This window comes from Agelaius tricolor, unplaced genomic scaffold (genome assembly GCF_023055355.1).
Source record: "Agelaius tricolor isolate 1412-34295 unplaced genomic scaffold, bAgeTri1.0.p SCAF_32, whole genome shotgun sequence".
NCBI classification, from domain to species: Eukaryota; Metazoa; Chordata; class Aves; order Passeriformes; family Icteridae; genus Agelaius; species Agelaius tricolor.
The window spans coordinates 4,349,614-4,371,665 of record NW_027269292.1 but is presented as its reverse complement, the minus strand read 5'-3'; the positions used below and the strand labels follow the sequence as shown (position 1 = coordinate 4,371,665).

Here is a 22,052-nt window from a genome sequence, read left to right as displayed (position 1 = left end):
AAGCAAGGAAAACGTTTGCCCTAAAAATGCAACCAAGGGAGATGTTTTCCCCCTAAAATTGCAACAAAATGAGATTTTCCCTAAAGGAAAGGAGGTTTTCCCTAAAGATGCAACTAAAGGAAGTGGCTTCCCCTAAAAATACAATGCTTTTCCCTAGAAACACAACTAAAGGAGATGTTTTGTCCTGAAAAATCCAAACAAGGGGCATATCATCCCCTTAGGGAAAATATGGGCAGCACCCAAACCTCGAAGGGGACAAAAACACCGGCGGGCAGGGGGGGGCTCCGGCATGTGCTCCCTGCATCCCACCCGCACAAAAGGGGGTGCTCCGGACCCCGAATCGTGGGGATGATGCGGACCCCGAATCGTGGGCATGATGCGGACCCCACACCCAGGGGATGCTCCGGACCCCGGGAATACCCCGGACCCCGCACCCGGGGATGCTCCAGACCCCGAATCGCGGGGATGCTCCAGACCCGAGGGATGCTCCGGACCCCACACCCGGGGATGCTCCGGACCCCGGGAATACCCCGGACCCCGCACCCGGGGATGCTCCAGACCCCGAATCGCGGGGATGCTCCAGACCCCGAATCGCGGAATACCCCGGCCCCCGCACCTGCCGGAGCGCCCCGTGCGGGGCAGGTGCGGGCCGGGGGCTGCGGGGGCTGCGGGGCTGCCGGGGATGCTCCGGACCCCGCGGGGCCGCCCCTGCACCGCCCCTCCCGCACACGCGGTGCCGCCGCTGGGCGAGCCGGGCCCGGCGCCGCGCACATGGGCGCTGCGGAGCCGCCGGCGGAGACCGGCTCCAGCCGGTATAAAAGGGCTGCGAGCGAGCACCGAGCAGCAGCAGCCGCCGCCGCGGGCAGCGGGAGCAGCAGCGGCCGGAGGCCGGCGGGCAGCGGGGCCGCCTCCTCGCCGAGGGTCGCCCGCTCGCCCTCCCGGGCCATGGGCAGCCCCTGACCCCGCCGCAGCACCGGGTGAGTGGGGCTCCCGCCCGGGGATTCCGGGGGAGCTGGGTGGGGGAGGGCTTTGTTTCCCTTTTTTTTTTTTTTTAAATTTTTTCCCCTTCTTTTGGGGCGCTTTTTAACGTCATTTTTTCGTTTTTTCCAGCGTTTTCCTTCCCCACCTCCCCTCGCCCGCATCCCTGTATTTTTAGCCCGCGGCCCCGGCGATGCAGGAATCAGGGCTGAAATGTTGGGAAAGTGATGCAGGGAAGGGGGGGCTACGCCGGGCCCCTGCGCTCCGGCTTCTTCATTTTCAATTTTTTCCCCGGCCATCATTATTTCTTTTAATCTTTAAATGTACAAAAAACACGCCCAGGTTTGCGGTTTCGCTGGGTTGTTTTTCCTTCCCTTATCATTTTTTTTTTTTTTTTTCTGTTCCCTAAGCGTGCTTCCTCCCGATCAGCTTTTCCCCCCCTTGCAGTGACACAGGAATTCGTGGCAGCCCCGTCCCCTCTCTCGGGGGATCTCCAGGCACTTCCCGCAAAGTTCGGGGGTCCCGCCCGTGCCCCTCGCCCTGCCCGGCTGCGGCAGAGCCCGGCGCTGGCAGCGGCAGCGCAGGGAGGGATGCGGGAGCCCCCGCCTCGCTCCATCCCCGCCGGAGCGGATCCCCCGGGAGCCCTGCGGCACCGCAGGAGGGGCTGCGGGCCTGGGGACCCCCACCCTGCCCCGCTCGGGGACCCCCGGCGTGGGCTCGCAGCCCGGCCGGGCTCCCGTGCACTCGCCTGCTCCGCCGGGCGAAGTTCCGCGGTGGGCTCGGAGCGCGGGGCCGAGGAGCCGAGTCTAAAATGGAGGAGGGAAATGCCGGGGACGGCGGCGCGGGGGGAGCCGCAGGTCCGGGCGGGACGGGGCGGCCACCGCGGCCACCGCTCCGTGCCCGGCCGGGAGCCAGCGCCGGGGCTGAGCTGCGCTGTGTCCCACGGTGCTGACTCCGGCACTGGCACCGCCACGCGGGTGGGGCGCTGACCCCGGCACTGTCCCCCGGCAGCGCACGTGCGGCGGTGACCCCGGCACTGTGCCCTGTACAGGTGTGGCAGTGACCCCAGGACTGTCCCCTGTACAGGTGCGGCGGTGACCCCCGGCACTGTCCCCCGTGTGGCAGTGACCCCCGGCAGTGTCCCCCTTTACAGGTGTGGCTGTGACCCCGGCACTGTCCCCCCGCACAGGTGCGGCGGTGACCCCAGCACTGTCCCCTGTACAGGTGTGGCAGTGTCCCCCCGCACAGGTGTGGCGGTGACCCCAGCACTGTGCCCTGTACAGGTGTGGCAGTGACCCCAGCACTGTCCCCCCGTATAGATGTGGCAGTGACCCCAGGACTGTCCCCCATACAGGTGTGGCAGTGACCCCAGGACTGTCCCCTGTACAGGTGTGGCAGTGACCCCAGGACTGTCCCCTGTACAGGTGTGGCAGTGACCCCGGCACTGTACCCCCGTATAGGTGTGGCAGTGACCCCAGCACTGTACCCCCGTATAGGTGTGGCAGTGACTCCAGGACTGTCCCCCTGTACACGTGTGGCACTGTCCCCCCGTACAGGTGTGGCAGTGACCCCAGGACTGTCCCCTGTACAGGTGTGGCAGTGACCCCAGCACAGCAGAGCCCCCTGCAGGTGTGGCGGTGAGCCCAGGGCTGACCCCCACACTGCAGGCGATCCTGTCGCTGTCCCCCTGCCCCGGTGTGGTGCTGCAGTGGCCTCAGCTCAGTGCTCCCCCCCTGCAGGTGTGGCAGTGACCTGGCACTTGTCCCCCTGCCCAGGTGTGGTGCTGGCCCTGGCACAGTGGGACCCCCTGCAGGTGTGGCAGTGAGCCCAGGACTGTAACCCTGACATTGTCCCCCCTGGGTGGCTGTGGCAGTGACCCCAGCACAGTGTCCTCCCCCTGACTGTGACACTGGTGCTGTCCTCCTGTGCAGTGCCGGGGTTCCATGGGGAGCTCCATGTGGGACCCACAGCCCCAAGTGACACGGGGCAGAGCTGAGGACACCCCATGTCTTATGGGGTGATCCCATCCAGCCCCCCTTGCCCCGGGGGGTGACAGAGGTGCCAAGGGCTGCAGAGGACCTGGTGGTAGCGGAGGTGTCCCCACCCCCTGTTTTGAGGCGTGGGCAGCCCTGAGCTGCTGTTTTGGGGCCAGCCAGGCTGGGGACGATGGGTGCCCGGGGGCTCCTGCGGCTCCACCAGCCCGCGGTGGATCTTTCACGAACTGCATCCATCCGCCCCCGTGCACCGACAGACAGATGACAGCTCCCAGCTCCCGGGCTTGGCTGCTGGGAACAGCTCGCCCGGGTGCTGAGCTGGGAGTTTCTGGTGCTGGGCTCACAGGGCAGCAGCAGGAAGGAGCCCACGGAGGGACAGAGGCAGAAACACCAGCCCAGCTCCCGCACTTGGCAGCACAGGGTCCGGCTCACGGTGCCTTAGGGGTGCTACAGCTCCCAGGCTGTGCCTCTTCCAGCAAGATTCAGCTTAAACTGATGCCTGGCTGCCTGTCCCCTCTTTTCCCAGATCCAAAATGACGGTCAAAGCTGTAAAGATGCCGTGCACCTCTGCAAACGTTTATACTAAAGTGCCTGACGGAGGATGGGGCTGGACGGTCGCCTTTGCGTTCTTTGTTGTGGAAGCCCTGACATACGGCATCATAAAATCCTTTGGAGTCTTCTTCAACGACCTGATGGAAAGCTTTGACGAAACCAACAGCAGGATATCCTGGATAATATCCATATGTGTGTTTGTACAGACCTTCACAGGTAAGAGGAGCGGGAGCTGGGCCCAGGTGCAAGGGGCAGTCCTGCTGCTGACTCAGCACACAAGGACCTGGCACCTGTGACTTTTGTGCCTCTAATGGCTCCATTATAAATTAAATCACAGCCATAAAGCTCAGAGGCTGCTCCTCAAATGCCAAGAAATGTCTGCCTCATCCTGGCAGTCCCTTTGAGCCCTAAACCATGTCTGTGGGTGGTGCAGGGACAGGGTCCGTGTCACTGAGCCTGACCCAGTTGTTCAGGTCTCACCAGCAAGGGGCAAAACCCAGAGTGTTCAAACCAAACTCTGCAGTGAAAAGGATTAGAAATAATTTGATCCTTGCTGAAATCCAGTGGTATTGCTGAAATCCAGTGGTATCCAGGCACGTGGCTGGAGATTTGTCCCAGGCTGCCATGTGCATTCTGGTGACTTTGTAGCACGTCCTAAACCCTGTGAGCTGTTATAGGGTAGTTATAGGGTATTTACATCGACTCCTGAGTCTATGGACTCTATTGAGGTGCATGTTTGTTCGTTTTCAAGCATGTACTTTGTCTCTGTGCACTCCTCTGGAGGCTGTGCTTTCCCTTCCTGCTCTCTGATGACGATGGGGTGCAGCAGCGAGCCGCAGGCGGTGATGCCCAGCTGCAGCACCCCGACAGCACGGGGGTGGCTCCAGGGTGACGCTGTGCTGTGCAGGGAGGTGGCACCTCAGGGAACCCGGGCAGGAGGAGCATGAGGAGAGCCTCTGCAGGAGGTGGTGGCTGTGCACTTGCTGAGGTGGGTGCTGACCACGTCTCTCTCCCTCTGCAGCTCCTCTGTCGACGGTCCTGAGCAACCGCTTCGGCCACCGCCTGGTGGTGATGGCCGGGGGGCTGCTGGTCAGCGCTGGCATGGTCATCGCCTCCTTCGCCCGCAGCGTGGTGCACATGTACGTCACCATCGGCATCGTCTCCGGTGAGCCACCCTCCTGTCCCCTGCTCCGTGTGCTGCCCCTCCTGAGCTGATCCCGCAGCGAGGATGGGCCCCAGGCTTGGCTTTGTGCCTGCGCCACCCCGGGCACCGCCCTGGGCTCGGCCCTGAGCTCGTGCAGCAGCACCGGTGGCTTCTGATGAGCTGAACAAAGCTCAGAGAAGAGCAAAGCTGCACCTGGGATCAAATACTCTAATGCTCCCTCTGTCCCTGGTTTCTTCCCCTGATGCTTTTCCCTCTCCAGCCTGGCCTGGGTGTCCTGTTCATGTCCATGGCCAGGATCTTGCCTTGCTTAGGGGAACAGTTGCTACAGGCTCAAATACTTTAAGCAGATGAGGTCCTCACAGTGGACCCCACTGGCTGTTTGGGAGCAGAAGGCATTATCTAGCAGGTTCGGGAGGCTGGGTCTCTTGCTTTGGGTTTCTACTCTCCTTTTTCTCTTTTTTTTTTTCTTTTCTTTTCCCCCTTCCAATTTACAAAAAAAAATAACATTCTGGTTTCCCCAATGATTTTCTTCCAGGGTGACTTGCTGAGTTGGCCGAAATGATACTGTAATGACCACCGGGAAAGCCGACTTAACGTGTTCTTGCATCGGTGTTTCCCCCTCCTTTACTTGTTGTTATGGCAATTTTTGGCATTTATTCACAGGCCTCGGATACTGCCTCTCCTTCCTCCCGACTGTCACCATTTTATCACAGTATTTTGACAAAAGGCGCTCGCTGGTCACAGCGGTGGCATCCACAGGGGAATGTTTCGCCGTCTTCTCCTTCGCACCAGGTACGGTGCCCACGTGCTGGGAGGGCCAAAGGCACAAATCCTTTCCCCAAGCAAACAGCCAGAGGCCAAGTCAGTGCCCACAAGTGGTTGCCCATGCGCCTGTGGCACCCAGCAGGCAGAGTGACAGCAGTGCCAGGGACGGGTGTGACACTGCTGAGCCCCCCCGGTGCCATGTGCCAGTGCAGGACATGCCTGGCTGATATGCAGCCCGCCAGGCTCCCTATATAGATCTGGCAGGCTAAAAATAAGCCCGAGAAACTTCAGCTATTTAAAACACACAGTGCCCAGAACTGCTCCTAAAGGTTACTGGGCTTGTGCTCAGCATGGGCTGCCAAAGTGCTCCAGCCCTTTGGGGAGCTGTGCTCAGGCTGTCACAGCCCTGTCACCTCTGCCCTTGGAGGTTTATGTGGTCTGCTATGCTCGTGTGCTCTGGGCTAATCCCCACTGCAAAGCTGCTTTGGGTGCAAAGGAAGGCTGGTAATTAGGCAGTGACGTGCACCTTTGAGCAGAGCTGAGAGACTTCCTCTGCTGGCTGGTTTCAGGGTGGGGGCAGCTGAGAGAGGACACTCAAGCACTGAGTTTGCCCTCCTTCACTTCCTTTGTCCCCAGACCTGCTGAGACCTCGAAAGAGGCTACCATGAGGGTGGCATCTGCTAGCAGATGGTAAAAGCCACAGCTTTTAGCTTCTGTCTGCTGCAGCAGAGGGGAGGAATTTGGGTGCCAGACCCCAGGGACCCCTGCACAGCCTTTTCAAGAGGCGCCTGGAACCCTCCAGTGCAGAATCTCTGCTCCCTTCCCTGGCTGTAAATTCAATTCCTTGGTGTGCCCACAGGCTTTCCCAGTTACACTTCTCCTCTTCCCTCAGCAATCACGGCCCTGAAGGAGCAGATTGGCTGGAGGTACAGCATGCTTTCTGTCGGGGTGCTGCAGCTGGGCATCACCGCCTGCGGCTCGCTGCTGCGCCCCATCGTCATCAGAGAGCAGGAAGAAGTGAAAGCACAGCCTCCAGAGGAGTCCACAGAGACAAAGTACATGCTTGAAAACGAACAAACATGCACCTCAATAGAGTCCATAGACTCAGGAGTCGATATAACTACCTCACCCAGCAATGTGCCTGGAAAAACCAAAGCAGAGCCGAAAAGTGAAGAACCAAAGCAACACGGACAGAACCCCATTGACAATAACAGCACCCCTCCAGAACCAAAAACCAAACTACTGGACTTCTCTGTGATGAGAGACTATAGCTTTATCTGTTATGCATTCTTTGGCCTGTTTGCAACCCTGGGCTTCTTCGCTCCCTCCCTCTACATCATCCCCCTGAGCCGCAGCCTGGGCATCGGCAAGGACCACTCTGCCTACATCCTGTCGGCCATGGCCATCGCCGAGGTCTTCGGGAGGATTTTTGCAGGCTGGCTCCTCAACAAGAAGCCCATCCGCAAGATCTACATCGAGCTCATCTGTGTCATCCTGCTGTCTGTAGCCTTGGTTGCCTTCCCTTTTGCCTCTGGATTCTGGGGCTTGATGATATGTAGCGTTTATTTTGGGTTCATGCTCGGCACGGTGGCGGGCACACATATTCCTCTCCTGGCTGAAGACGACGTGGTTGGCATTGAGAGGATGTCCTCTGCAGCTGGAGTCTATGTCTTCATTCAAAGCTTAGCTGGGTTGGCTGGACCACCCCTTGCAGGTAACACAAACTTTGGTCTTGGTTTTGTTTTGGAGATGTTTGACAGCTGTGGGTGCTGATCTCTGTCTGGAAGGTATTCTGGCAGCACTAATCACAGCCCTGCAACCACTACTGGGAGTCTCCCAGAGCCAGAAGACTGCAATGCAGCTCTGCAGAGTCCCACGGATGAGGCACTGAGGAACCTCAGAGGGAAGGGAAATACTGCAGTGCTCCCCTGATCCTGTTAGAAACCCAAAGCTGGCACCACTTCAGGCACAAGCAGAGGCGAGTCCCTCTCGCTGTGCCTGTGCCACGCACTGCAGATAGGTGAAGGCTGGCAGAACAAACAGATGCCTGCTGCATCTCGGGCTCAGCATCCCTGCAGTGCCCGGGGGAGCACTGGAGATGACACTGTGTACCCCAGAACACAATGGGGTTTGTTTTTTAACCTGGCATCCAATTGTCACCAAGTTTTGGCTGCAGATAAAATGCAGATTAAAGCCCTACAGGAGGGCAGGGCAGGGGAGGAGTGGGCTGTGGCTAACTGCTGTAAATGTTTTTTTTTTCCAGGTGTCTTAGTGGATACGACAAAGAACTACAGCTCAGCCTTCTACTCCTGTGCTGCTGGCATGGTCCTGGGGGCCGTGTTCCTGGCCCTGGTGAGGCCGTGCAAGACTGGGCTGTGCCACCACCACCAGCAGCAGCAGCAGCAACAGCAGCAGCAGGTGGAGGAGAGCACGGCAGGGCCACCACCAGAACTACCAGATGACTTTATAGACATGGATATTGGAAAAGCAGAAAATTCAGGAAAAGGCTCTGACAGCGTGGTATAAAAAACCCTGTTCCTTCTCCATCTAATGTACTCAGTGTAAGGCTGGGGGAAATGTCAGCTCTGCTCCACGTTTTAAAACTCCATTCTAAAGGGAATGTGAAATTTTAAATGTGAACAGTTGCTACCAACAATTTTTTTTTTTTTTTAATATTAGACAGAATTTTTTTAACCAACAATGGAAAGCTCCATAGAAAATACGGATAGTCACATAAGAATAACTTCTGTCTAGCATGAAGATGTGATGCACACTTGCTTTCCTGATAACAAGCATAGGTAAAGGTCCAACTGATCCATAAATACTGACAACAGCAACAGCAGAAGCAGCTCAGCCTCTGACTGTCACCCATCCCTTACCACAAATTCCACACAGACCCGATGATACGAACTGGAGCATTTCATACACCACCAGTAGCCAACTGAATCTTCTTCTGGAGGGACACAGACTCACTTTTTAGCTTGGAGGAGGAGGAGGCCAGGCTAGATAGCTGACAATTAGAAACCATTGCTAATGATCTTAACTTGAATGTCACATAATGCTGGGAAATCAAAGGCTCCGTGTGTCTTTATGGCCAGTTATTACTGCACATATTTCACAAGATCATTTTTCTTCTCCCAACTGGGATCCTTAGAACTGTTTTCTGTTGATAGTCAGACCTGATGTACTGTTTCTAATTTAACTAGTATTTATTAATTTATTCTGAGATTGTTAAAGGAGGTTAGCTTAAATAACTGGAGAGGAAAAATGATCTTCTACATAACGGAAAGCTGTCTTTACATCAATCTCTCCAATGCCTATCTTGTATTGCTTGTGAAATTGTTGGGAAAATTACTCTTACAGCATAAAGTGTAGCTGTTTTTAATAGGTAAGTCTTAAGTAACCCAGTTATTTAAAAAGGAAAAAAAAACCAAACAAACAAAAAAAAAAAGAATTACAGATCCAGCATCTCTTTCCATGGAAAAGGCTCAGCTGGTGCCCACGGCTGCTGGAACCAGCCCACCCCACAGGGAGGATTTGGCCCAGGATGTCTTAAGGTACCCAAGACCTCGGCTCCCAGGTGCACAGGGAATCTCTGCTGCAGCCCCCGCTGCCCCCCAGGCCCTTCCCCTGTCTCTGCCCCCCAGCCCTGCCAGCACGGGGTGCTGGGGGGCCGGGCTGAGCTGCACCCCCTCCCCAGCTCTGCCCTCAAGTCAGCAAGGGGCTTTCATTTTTTGCTGCTGACTTCAGTGAGAAATGAAGTGGAGCCTGTGCATGAAGGATAGAAGACAGCACTGGAGCTGTTCATTCAGTCTGAATGGGAGAGATTCCTGCTCACAGTGACACGAGCTTGCTTACCCCATCTATATGCATCTTCTCGCCTCTAGGCAACTCAGGGGGACAAATCAAACAAGTCTGTTCTGGTTTGGGGGGAAAAATAAACCCCAAACCACCATTTCTGTGTACTTAAGTGGAAGTGGCATCATCCATTAACTGCTACACTGACCTGTCTGTGTTTTACCAGCCATAGAAATGTGGGACAATCTGTAAAAGAAAAAAAAAAAAAAAGAAAAGAAAAAAAAAATAGAACAACCTCTTTTTGGGAAGGTGCTTGGTTTGTTTTTTCTGTCTTAGATGTCCAAAAAAAAAAAAGAGAAAAATTTTAAAAAGAAAAAAAAAAAGAAGAAAAATGAAGGAAAAATAATAATAATAAAAAAAAAAGAAACGGGCACTCTTGCAACCAAGTGGCTGGAGCAAAAATTCATCCTCACTGCCCGGGACCTGCGGTCTCGTGTCCTTCCTCTGCCTCAGCACTTTATCACGGCCAGCAGAACCTCGCTGTGTTGCACCCAGGACTGGAAGATCCCTACAGAGAACCAGAGTTGTGTGAATTGGTGATCAGTGAACAAATAGCCACGTTGCATTACGATGTACCTTTAATTTATTGTTAATTTATGATACTTCAAGCGTTCTGGTAAATGTTCTGTAGCCTATCCTTGTCAGGTTGTTGAAGTCTTTGTGATTGATACAAGACCTCACTACAGCACTTTGCTATTACAACTGCTTGGAAGTGGAATTAAGGCCTCCAGGTTTTGCGTGTGTGTGGAAGCTCCCTGTTCTGCAGATTTGCGAGGTTCTACTGTATTTAGTTTGGGGTTTTTTTCTCTTTTTTTTTTTTAATTTTAATTTTAATGACCAAGTTTCCAATCCAGATCAAATGCTCTGTTTGTCACTGACCTCACAGTCCATTGTTTCTGTTCCTGTCGTGGCACGAGCAGGGGAGCGAGTGGTGAGTGTGTGTGTGTGAGGGCACAGCACAAGCAGGATTTACTGATTTGTTTGTAACAAAGTGGACTCTGGAAATACTCTTAAACACTGAGATTTGCAATAAACTTTTTCCTTTGTTTTTGGGGTTTTCTTTTTTCCTTCTTCTCTTTTTTTTTTTTTTTTTTTTTTCCCTTTATTTTTAAATAATAACCACAGTGAAGGAACTTCTCCTCCTCTCGCTGGGTTGCAGTGGGAGCTGTCACACGCCATTCCTGCAGCCTGGAGTGGCTTTCCCTGGAGCTGGGCAATCCCAGCTCTCTGAGGAGCTGCCTGCAGGCTGTGGCTTGGTGCTGAGCTCAAGGGTGCTCCTGTGAGCCCTCAGCCCTGATTACAGGGAGCCTTTTCCTCTCCTGCTGCCTGAATTGTGGCACCTGGGAGCGTTCCCCTCGTGTCTTCACGGGGCACACAATCATGGAATTATTTTATCATGGCTGAATTCCTGAATACTTTCTCCATGCCAGGCTGAACAACTCGTGTATCAGAAAAATTTACTTTAAATTACTTTAACACCCCCCCTCCCCAAAAAAAAGCCACTAAATAGCAGATTAGTCATGCTAAAGAGCAATTTTCAGTCCCTCCAACCCAATTTATTGATTTGCCTTTCCCTGCTCACCCTGTCCAGCATGCCCAGACCCTAGCAGGAGCAGTGCTGCCACGTCCCAAATCCCTCTGCATGCATTAGGTTTGCAAATGCTGAGGGAATCATCACCACACTGATGTGCATTAGGTACAAGCTGTTTCCATTCTGCCTGCAGGAGTGAGCCCTGCATGCCAGCAGCCTGGAACACCAACACCAAAGTCCAGGGAAGATAATCTGTCTCCAAATTCGACTCTGGCTCACTTTCAGCAGTGAACAAACATTATTTGCAGCAGTTTCCTCAAAAACAACCCCCCCAAAAAAGGCATTGCAAAGCCTGCACACAGTTCACGTAAATAAAAGCACATTTAACTGGAGCTCTATCAGATGTCTCCCTGCACAGAAAGATTTTTAAGAGTCATTTTTCCCACCTGGTTTGAATTAATTGCCTGTGACCTTCTCTGTTATCCTGGCACAAAGGCATTAAAGCAAGAACAAAATAGGATAAGGAGATATTTATTCAGCAGCACTGTACATCTATTTAGCAGCACAGTAAATGGGGGAATGTGGGCAGGACGTGCCTCAGCAATCCCTGGTATTCCTCTCCAAAGGGGTTGTATAAACCCTTGCAGTCAATGAGGCCAGTGCTGGCCAAACGTAAATAGAGGAAATTGCACAAGGTCAGCTTGCAAGAGGCCAGGAGCCCTCAGATCATAGGTATCTGTCCTTGAAGCAGAAAGGAAGTTGGACTGGGGGGTTCTGTTTGCTGTTTTGGGGCCTTTAAAAAAAAAACACCAAAAAAAAAACCCCAAAAACCCCAAACAAATAAACAAAAAAACCCCAAACAAACAAACAAACAAACAAAAAACCCAAACAAACCAAAAAACCTCCCACAAATCCAGCCAAACAAAAAAAGACAAAACCATTTTTCCGTTTGAAATCAAAAGGAAGGGAAAAGCTCTTTTTCACTTATTTCAGCAAGATGACACCGGGTTCTTAAGGGGACAAATGAATCCTTTGCAAATAGCCAAACTGGGCTTGGAAAGAAAGCAAAGTAGGTGCTTACAAAACAGCTTGAATGTTTTAACTCGTCCCCTCAGATGTTACTTGTTACCATCTGAGATCATCGTGTTCCAGCTGCCTGTAGTAAACATGACCTGAATTCTCACAGTGATGCAGGCCCGGCTGCAGCCTGCCCTCCTCACCTCCTTCCTCCCCAAAACCTTCCTAAAGATGCTGCACAGGCTGGAATTCAGGAAAAGGCTCGGGTTTAGGAAAAGGCTCGGGTTTAGGAAAAGGCTCAGGTTTAGGAAAAGTCGCAGGTTTAGGAAAATTCTCAGGTTTAGGAAAAGGCTCAGGTTTAGGAAAAGTCTCGTATTTAGGAAAAGGCTCAGGTTTAGGAGAAGGCTCAGGTTTAAGAAAAGTCTTGGATTTTTTAGGAAAAGTCTTGGATTTAGGAAAAGTCTCGGGTTTAGGAAAAGTCTCGGATTTAGGAAAAGGCTCAGGTTTAGGAAAAGGCTCAGATTTAGGAAAAGTCTCGGGTTTAGGAAAAGTCTGGGATTTAGGAAAAGGCTCAGATTTAGGAAAAGTCTGGGATTTAGGAAAAGGCTGGGATTTAGGAAAAGGCTCAGGTTTAGGAAAAGTCTGGGATTTAGGAAAAGTCTCGGATTTAGGAAAAGTCGCAGGTTTAGGAAAATTCTCAGGTTTAGGAAAAGGCTCAGGTTTAGGAAAAGTCTCGGATTTAGGAAAAGGCTCAGGTTTAGGAAAAGGCTCAGGTTTAGGAGAAGGCTCAGGTTTAAGAAAAGTCTTGGATTTTTTAGGAAAAGTCTTGGATTTAGGAAAAGTCTCGGGTTTAGGAAAAGTCTCGGATTTAGGAAAAGTCGCAGGTTTAGGAAAAGGCTCAGATTTAGGAAAAGTCTCGGGTTTAGGAAAAGTCTTGGGTTTAGGAAAGCATCCCTTGGATTGTGGCTGGGTTTGAAGGCTGAGGGAACAAGCAGTGCTGTTTTACACCTGATGCTAAAAGGCAGGAAGAAACTCAGGATGGATTTCTCCATGGAAAGGGTGCTCAGGCATGGGAAGGGGAGGTTTGGAGTCCCCATCCCTGGGGGTGTCCAAGGAGCACCAGGATGTGGCACTGAGTTCAGCTGATAAGGTGGTGTTTGATCAAAGGTTGGGCTCAATTTTGGACTTTTTTCCAACCTTAATGGTTCCATTCTGTGATTCCATGGGCACACACACAGGGAGGGCTCCAGGGCGTGCTTCACAGGCTGGGTTTAGGAAAAGTCTCGGGTTTAGGAAAGCATCCCTTGGATTGTGGCTGGGTTTGAAGGCTGAGCAAACAAGCACTGCTTGCCCAGAGGGGCTGGTTTGCACCTGATGCAAAAAGGCAGGAAGAAACTCAGGATGGATTTCTCCATGGAAAGGGTGCTCAGGCATGGGAAGGGGCTGCCCAGGAGGGTTTGCAGTCCCTGCAGGTGTCCAAGGAGCAGCAGGATGTGGCACTCAGTGCTCTGTTCAGCTGATAAGGTGGTGTTTGAGCAAAGGTTGGGCTCAATTTTGGGCTTTTTTCCAACCTTAATGGTTCCATTCTGTGATTCCATGGGCACACACACAGGGAGGGCTCCAGGCCATGCCCAGCTGATGCTGGTGCCCAAATCTGGCTGGCAGCCCCTGTGCCCCCTGCAGGTCCAGGCCTCCTCCTCTGGACATGGTGACAGCAAACCACGGAGATTTCCCCTCCCCAGCCCCTTTCCCATGGACTTTTACTTGCTGGATTTGCACATCCATGGCCACACCAGCACAAAGCTCACTCTGCAAATGGCACTAAATCATCCAATAAATCAAATGCAACCCCCCCCCCCTCCTTCCCAGTGCAGTCGTCGAGCTCCAGTTACAACAATTTGTGGTAAAATATTACTCAGCAGCACTTTGGGCTGTGTGAGCAGCTCTGCCTCGGAGCAGACAGCCCTTAAATCACAGCTTTGTCACAGAAGCCACAAGCATAACCAAAAGTCTCATTACACGCAGACGCTGCGAGGAGAAGGCCAAGGAGACAATGGTTCCCCTCGTTCCCTTTGTCAGAGCTTTCATTCACGTTGTGAAGGCTTTTTCTGCTGCATCCACTGCTGGGGGCTGGCAGAGGAGCAGCCCCAAGCACCCCAAAGAGCCTGGGAGCAGCAAAATGGGGCAAGAGCATCACCCTGTGCTGCTGCTGCTGCTGTCCCAGCACAGCTGGTGCCTCCCCTCTGCCCCTCTGCTTCACTTTAATCCCCAGCAGTGTAGGAAATTGTCACAGTTTGGGGTTTCAAACACTCCTGGGCTCTTGCCTTTTGCTGTGATAGGACAGGTGGTTTTATTTTCCACGTGCTGCAAAATGAGACAAAGACCCAAATCCTGCAATGATGAGCAAAGGACTTTTGTGAAGCTACACCTGAGGATGGCAGGGGACAGGCACTGCTGGGGATGGGGGGTTTTCCATTTCCATTTCCATTTCCATTTCCATTTCCATTTCCATTTCCATTCCACATGCACAGGGCAGAGGGATGGAGGGGCCTCCCCTCTGCCCCTCTGGCTCACTTTAATCCCCACCAGTTTGGGCTTGGGCCATAGGAAATTATCACAATTAGGGGTTTTAAACACTTCTGGGCTCTTGCCTTTTGCTGTGTTTCTATTTTCCAAGTGCTGCAAAATGAGACAAAGACCCAAATTCTGCAATGAAGAGCAAAGGGCTTTAGTGAAGGGACACCTGAGGATGGCAAGGGACAGGCACTGCTGGGGATGGGGGGTTTTCCATTCCATTTCCATTTCCATTTCCATTTCCATTTCCATTTCCATTCCACATGCACAGGGCAGGGGGATGGGGGGTTTTCCACTCCCACCATTCCCATTCCATCTCCATTTCCATTCCCCCATGCACAGGGCAGGGGGATGCTCCTCCTAAACCCTGCTGGGCACCCTCCCGGCCCCTGTCCTGGGGATGGAGGGAACAGCCCAGCTCCCCTCACTGTGCTGGTGGGAGGGGAGGCCTCCCTCAGTGGCTATAAACTGGAAATTAATGGCATGGACTGGAAATTAATGGAATGAACTCGAAATTAATGGAATTAACTCGAAATTAATGGAATTAATTGGGAATTAATTGAATGGACTGGAAATTAATGGAATAAACTGGAAATTAATGGCATGAACTGGAAATTAATGGAATGGACTGGAAATTAATGAAATGGACTGGAAATTAATGGAATAAACTGTAAATTAAGGGAATTAACTGGAAATTAATGGAATGAACTGGAAATTAATGCAATTAACTGGAAATTAATGACCAAACAAAGCAGTGATGCATGAGCATTCACAGAAAGGTCTCCAGTTCTGCCCCTGGGACACTCCTGCCACTGGAGCCCTTTCTCACCCATCCCTCTGGCTGCCCAAACCCTCACAGGTCCCTGGAGCCTTCCCCTGCTGGCTGTGACCTTCCCATGGCTCTGGGTCCTGGCCAGGGCAGGGTGGGATGAAGCCCTGGGGGTGCAGGAAGGGATGAATCCCTGTGGATACAGGATAGGATGAATCCCTGTGGATACAGGAAGGGATGAATTCCTGGGGATGCAGGATAGGACGAAGCTCTGGGAATGCAGGAAGGGATGCAGCCCTGTGGGTGCAGGATGGCATGAATCCCTCAGGGTGCAGGATGGGGTGAATCCCTGGGAATGCAGGGTGGGATGAATCCCTGTGGATACAGGAAAGAATGAAATCATGTGGGTGCAGGAAAGGATGAATCCCTGTGGTTGAATGATGGGATGAATTCCTGACCCTCAGCACATCCCCAGCCCTGTGGATGCAAGATGAGATCAATTCCTGTGGGTGCAGGAAGAGATGAATTCCTGTGGATACAGGGTGGGATGAATCCCTGGGAATGCAGGAAGGGATGAAGCCCTGTGGGTGCAGGATAGGATGAATCCCTCGGGGTGCAGGATGGGGTGAATCCTTGTGGGTGCAGGATGGGGTGAATCCCTGACCCTCAGCACATCCCCAGCCCTAGAGATGCAGGACGGGATGAATCCCTGGGAATTCAGGATGGGGTGAATCCATGGGAATTCAGGATGGGATGAATCCCTGTAAATGCAGGATGGGGTTAATCCCTGGGAATGCAGGATGGGGTTAATCCCTGGGAATGCAGGGTGGGATGAATCCCTGGGAAGGCAGGGTGGGATGAATCCCTGTAAATGCAGGATGGGTGAATCCCTGGGAATGCAGGGTGGGATGAATCCCTGTGGACACAGGATGGGGTGAATCCCTGTGGACACAGGATGGGATGTGCCTCTGCTGCTCCTACAAAAGCAGTGCAGGGGGACAAACCAGCCTTTTCCAAGGACTGCAGCACTGGGAGCAGGGAGCAGGGAGCAGCAGCTTGGAGAGCAGCCCCAGCAGAGCCATCTCCTGCCCACAGGCTGCGCCTCCCTGCCTGCCCTGGAATCACTCCCGTGCCCTGGTGGTGCTGCCAGCCCCGAGCTCACCCTCCCTGCACCCAGCACAGCCCAGAACCTCCCTGGGCCGGCGTCATCCTCACCCCCAGGGCTGCTGCCACAGCCTTATCAGCCTTATCAGCCTTATCAGCCTTATCAGCCCCAGGCAGGCACAGCCCTGCCCGGCCTGGGGCTATCAGGGCCACAAACCCTGCGGGGCTGGCCCCACCAGGGTGACACTGGGTGGCACTGGGGACAAACTCTCTTTATTGGCCCTTTTCTGCCCAATTCCAGCTGCTCAGAGCCCAGCCAGGGCTTTGCTCTGCCCACAGAGACTCACTGGCCCTGCACAGCTCCCCCTTCTCAGCAATTCCCCACCCAGATGAAAAATATATTAAATAAACTGTACCTGTAAAAGGAATTTCTCTGTTTCTTCTCCCTTTTGCTGCCTCCAGTGACAGAGGTCAGAGCTTTTCCCAGCTTTGGCCAATATAATATAAATAATATATTAATAATAAATATATATAAATAATAATATATATATCATCTATATATAAATAATATATAATATAATATATTTATTATATATAATATATATTATATATTATATATTTTTATATATAATATATATTATATATTCTATATTATATTTTTAATACATATCATAAATATAATATATAATATATAATATAATTATATACTATATTATATAGTATTATATATGTTGTATATATTATATTAATATTTATAATATAATATATTTATAATATATAATATATATTATATATATGATATATTTATATATAATATATATGATATATTATATATATTATACATATTATATTTTTAATATATATTATAAATATAATATATAATATATTTATATATTATATTATATAGTATTATATATGTTGTATATATTATATTAATACATATTTATGATATATAATATGTTATTATTATATAATATATATAATATAAATATAAAGTTGGACTCAATGATCTTACAGGTCCCTTCCAACCTCATTATTCTGTGATTCTGTGAACATCACAAAGAACCCAGCAGGTGAATCCACCCCCCCATCAGCACTTACAGCAAACCCAGGTGCAAACCCAAATAATCAAACCCAGATCACCCAAATAATTAAACACAACCCCCTCCTCAAGCTTTAGCTCACAAATTGTTTTAATGGAGACACCCCCAGAGCTACACAGGCAGTGTCACATCTCAAATGCTTTTATTCACCTTTTCTATTTATTTCATTTCTTTGCAAAGCTCTGAGTGAGTCAAGAATCCCAACCCCTGTGTTTGTCTTCAAGGATGAGACTCTGACCCTGCAGCTGACCCACCTGTGGAGCTCTCCTTGGTTCAAAGCCACAGCACAGAGGCCAAACTGCTCAGTGTGCAAGTGGGAACTGCACACAAACCCTGTCAAATTCTACTCTGTGGACCAAGGAAACAATTCCAGTAAATATTAAAATGCATAAGAGGTTCCATTTCAAAGGAGTGATTTTAAAATGCATCTAGATGTGCTCTGGTGTGGACTTTTAACAGCGAAATTCGGGTGTTTTAGAGGAGTTAATTGCTCACAGTGTGTGAGGGCAGGAAGGGAGAACAAAAGCTGATCTGTAAAGCTGAGAGCAAAAATTAGCCCTGAAAATTGTGCACAGTGGGAAATGTGCCCTGTCAGCCTGAGCTGGGGCCCAGGTACAGGGGAGACAATTTGCCAGCACAGAGCAGGAAATGTCCTACCTGGGGGAGGTAAAGAACAAAACCTGCCCAAATCCTGGCTACAGGAGTTACAGGTAAAGTAAAGAACAAGAACCTGCCCAAATCCTGGCTACAGGAGTTACAGGTAAAGTAAAGAACAAGAACCTGCCCAAATCCTGGTTACATGAATTACAAGTAATGTAAAGAACAGAAACCTGCCCAAATCTTGGTTACATGAATTACAGGTAAGTTAAAGAACAGAAACCTGCCCAAATCCTGGTTACAGGAGTTACAAATAAGGTAAAGAACAGAAACCTGCCCAAATCCTGGTTACAGGAGTTACAAATAAGGTAAAGAACAAAAACCTGCCCAAATCCTGGCTACAGTAATTACAAGTAATGTAAAGAACAGAAACCTGCCTAAATCCTGGTTACAGGACTTACAGATAAGGTAAAGAAGAGAGACCTGCCCAAATCCTGGCTTACATGAATTACAGGTAAGGTAAAGAACAAAAACCTGCCCAAATCCTGGTGACAAGAATTACAGATAAGTTAAAGAAGAGAAACCTGCCCAAATCCTGGCTACAGTAATTACAAACAACATGCTGACACAGGAAATTAAACCTCTCACACAAAGCACCCACTAAAAATGTGAACCTGATTTTAATTATTTAAATAATTATATTTATATAATATTTATATAAACTATTTATATATAAATATATAAAAATAATTTATATACAATATATTTATAATATATTATAATATAAATTATTTATATAATATTTATATAACATTTACATAAAATTACTGGTTGCAATAATTACATAAATAAAATACATTAAATTAAAAAAGAGAAACCTGCCCAAATCCTGGTTGCTGTAATTACAAACAACATCCCGACACAGGAAATTAAACCTCTCACACAAAGCACCCACTAAAAATGTGAACCTGATTAAAAAAAAAAAAATTAAAAAAGAGAGAGGAACTATGTAAATAACCTGGATTAAATTCAAGGCATTTTCTCCAGAACATCATGAATTATCTGAGATGCAGCCAGACTTGTCTGCTCTCCCTGGGCAGATCCCAGAGCACTCCCCAGCCTGGATTTGGGAGCGTTCAAGAGTGATGAAGACAAAGATTCCTGGATCCAGGCAGCTTCAGCACACACCAAACACTGAGCAGCATCATGCTAGCAACCAGTGGCAGCCAAGGGATACAAACATTAGCTTTCCAGAGAAGAATTTTTAGTGCACTGGTAGTTCCCTGTCAGACAGCAAATTTTAAAATAGTCCATAGTCAATGGCAGAGAGTAACCCTTGGAATGCACAAATCTTCCTGCAGCAATTGTGCTTCAAGCACCCCGAGGCACTTTAATAACCTCTCATGGTTCTCCTTGAGCACTTTAGGGGTTTTGGTGAGCACATTTGGGGTTTCTGCCACTGCTTCACTCTCACCTCTGGGCAGTGCTTGATAATAAGGTTCTCAAGTTGTGACACACAAAGTGAAAATGAAAGGAGAATGCTGAAAGGTTTTTAATCTTTGTGTTGAAAGACTGAAGGAAAATCCTTCTCTCTGTTGCCTGCATTCTGCTGCTTGTGTCTGAAAACAACAGCTAACACTGGTGAGAAGGTTTTCAAGCCTCTGAGCAGCACAGCCCTTCTCCTCTTTCCCCAAATACCCTCTGTGACACCTGCTTCTACTTAGCAAAACAAATAAACAGTCACTAACCACAAGTGTAACTCTCCACCACTGACATTTCTTTGCACGTCTCAGACCACAGCTTCCTTTGGAAACCCTGAACTTGTGTGCTTCTACAGTTTTTGTGCCTGCAAGCCGTACAAAGATGAGAAAAACAAGGCAAACACACCGAGGCAGAAGCTGCTGGTATCTACAGCAACAGAGACACAAACCAGGCAGGGGTTGTGAAACACATCCTGCCAGGAGCTCGGAGCCCAGGGCCGGCTCAGGGGCTGAAATGCAGGTGAGAGGGGGGTGGTTTGAGGCACAGGTGACACCAGCAGGGGGCCAGGAAACTGCTCCCGAGGGCCAGCAGGTCTGGGCTCAGCACACAGCCAGCCAGGCACGAGGTTGCACAGTGGCCAAAAACCTGCCCAGAGCATCCTGCTGGTCCCAGTGTGCTGCAGGATGTCCCAGGACAGCTCAGATGTGCTCCTCACACCGTGGCACTGGTTCCTGCAGGGGCTGGGCTCTGCCCTGGCTGTGCCCAGCACGGCCCCAGCACTGCAGAAGGGAGGAAGGAAGAGGCTGGTGCAGCTTCTGTCACTGCCCAGGCCCCCTGCCCTGGGCTCTCTGTCACCTTGGGGCCAGGGGCAGCCTCAAGCTCGCTGTGTCAGCAGAGCTCAGGATGGATTTCAGGAATGGTTCTACCCCCAAGGGTACCCAGGTATCCAGGGAACAGCCCCGAGGCTGCCAGAGCTCCAGGAGGGTTTGGACAGCGCTGCCAGGGTGGGATTGTTGGCTCTGGGCTGGACTTGAATGATCCTTGTGGTTCCCTTCCCACTGAGGATCTTTTCTCTCTTCTCTTCTCTTCTCTTCTCTTCTCGTTCTCTTCTCTTCTCTTCTCTTCTCTTCTCTTCTCTTCTCTTCTCTTCTCTTCTCTTCTCTTCTCTTCTCTTCTCTTCTCTTCTCTTCTCTTCTCTTCTCTTCTCTTCTCTCTCCCATCCCATCCCATCCCATCCCATCCCATCCCACCCCATTCCCCCTGGGCAGGCTCCAGGGGTGTCAGTCCCACTCCCGGGGGTGGCTGCACCCCGGTTTGGATCCCGTGCCGAGCCCCAGCCCCGTTCCAGGTCCCCAAAGGAGGGGATGAGGAGCCGGCTCTGGGGGAGCCACCGCCCCCCGCCCTGCTGGGCTCGCACCTGGAGCCACCGGGGGCGTTCGGAGGTGACAGCGGCGGACGGACCGGGGAGAGGGGGCAGGCAGGGGGAACGTGCCCGTGTCCCTCCCCTTGGCCCCTGTCTCTGTCCCCTCCGTGTGTCCTCTGCCCGTGTCCCTGCCCGTGTTCCCTGTCCCTGTCCCCTCCCTGTGTCCCCTCCGTGTCCCTGCCCTGTATCCCCTGTCTCTCCATGTGTCCCCTGTCCCTGTCCCCACTGCCCTCGTCCCCTCCGTGTCCCCCCCGTTCCCTCAGTACCCCCCGGCTGCGCGGCCCGCGCGCGCCCCCTGCCGGCCCCCCTGGGGACTGCGGGACCGGACACACGGACAGGGACAGGAGGGACATGGGGACACACGGACAGGGACAGGGACACACGGACAGGGACAGGAGGGACATGGGGACACACGGACAGGGACAGGGACACACGGACAGGGACAGGAGGGACATGGGGACACATGGACAGGGACAGGAGGGACATGGGGACACACGGACAGGGACAGCCGGGTCATGGGGACGGACGGGACAGGGACAGGCGGGATGGGGACACAAGGGACAGGGACATGCAAGACAGGGACAGGGACACATGGGGACATACGGGATGGGACACAGGGGCTGGGGACAGGCTGGAAGGGGACACACGGGCTGGGGACACACGGGGCAGGGACATGCAAGACAGGGACAGGGACACATGGGGACATACAGGATGGGACACACGGGCTGGGGACACGGGGACTGGGTGTGCTGCACTGGTTCATTCCAGCGTGAACTGACAGCAGGATTGCCATGATTAATTTAAAATGTGGGCACGAGAGAGATGGAGCATATTTTATTAATCCAGCTCATTTAAAAGCTTTAAGAGACCTGCAGGAAAGCAGCAGCGAGGGAAGGAGAACTTTGAGGTCTTGGTAATGAGAGCATCACCCTTTCTGGAGGAGATTTTGGGTAGAATTTGCAAAAAGAAAAAAAGCATTGTGAGTGACAATGCACCATGACCACACTGTGAACCCCGAGCTGAAACCCCTCAGGGATTTTCCTGCCTCCTTGCATTTTTCCCAGGAACATTTTCCCTCTCTTTTCCTTCTGACCAGAGGCATTCTGGCTTTACTGGTTTGTACAGGTGTCCCAGGAGCAG

General features: G+C 51.3%; 2 protein-coding genes and 2 long non-coding RNA genes across 9 annotated transcripts in view; 2 read left to right on the top strand and 2 right to left on the bottom strand.

Annotated features, from left to right (window-relative positions):
* ARSG (arylsulfatase G) overlaps positions 1-2,014 on the bottom strand; it is a 31,449-nt gene extending 29,435 nt beyond the window's left edge. The window contains exon 1 of one of the 5 annotated variants that reach the window (XM_071451406.1): positions 1,727-2,014. The gene's annotated coding sequence lies outside the window, so the exon portion shown is untranslated. The remainder of the gene's footprint in view (positions 1-1,726) is intronic. The other 4 variants (XM_071451408.1, XM_071451407.1, XM_071451409.1 and 1 more) reach the window with 4 other exon arrangements.
* Positions 752-10,360, top strand: SLC16A6 (solute carrier family 16 member 6). 2 transcript variants are annotated; one of them, XM_071451412.1, is made up of 6 exons: positions 752-977; positions 3,499-3,740; positions 4,546-4,689; positions 5,353-5,481; positions 6,347-7,168; positions 7,718-10,360. In XM_071451412.1, exons 2-6 carry the CDS (start codon positions 3,506-3,508, stop codon positions 7,978-7,980), a joined length of 1,593 nt encoding a protein of 530 aa, XP_071307513.1. In that variant the 5' UTR covers positions 752-977; positions 3,499-3,505; the 3' UTR covers positions 7,981-10,360. The 2 variants fall into 2 exon arrangements, with proteins under 2 accessions (XP_071307513.1, XP_071307514.1); XM_071451413.1 differs by lacking the exons at positions 752-977; positions 3,499-3,740 and having other exon boundaries at positions 4,553-4,689; positions 5,225-5,481.
* On the bottom strand, positions 10,109-20,752 carry LOC139601993 (uncharacterized). Its single transcript, XR_011683084.1, has 3 exons — positions 19,026-20,752; positions 16,724-16,794; positions 10,109-11,636 (listed from the first exon to the last, which is right to left on the bottom strand). It is a non-coding gene; the product is annotated as an uncharacterized lncRNA (long non-coding RNA).
* LOC139601992 (uncharacterized) lies at positions 16,168-17,818 on the top strand. The gene is made up of 2 exons (XR_011683083.1): positions 16,168-16,777; positions 17,591-17,818. It is a non-coding gene; the product is annotated as an uncharacterized lncRNA (long non-coding RNA).
* Positions 20,753-22,052: the final 1,300 nt, after the last annotated feature.

Coding starts and splice junctions, on each gene's coding strand:
- SLC16A6 (XM_071451412.1), top strand. CDS start 3,506: ATGACGGTCAAAGCTGTAAAGATGCCGTGCACCTCTGCAAACGTTTAT. Junction 4,690..5,352: donor CACCATCGGCATCGTCTCCG/GTGAGCCACCCT, acceptor ATTTATTCACAG/GCCTCGGATACTGCCTCTCC. Junction 7,169..7,717: donor GGCTGGACCACCCCTTGCAG/GTAACACAAACT, acceptor TTTTTTTTCCAG/GTGTCTTAGTGGATACGACA.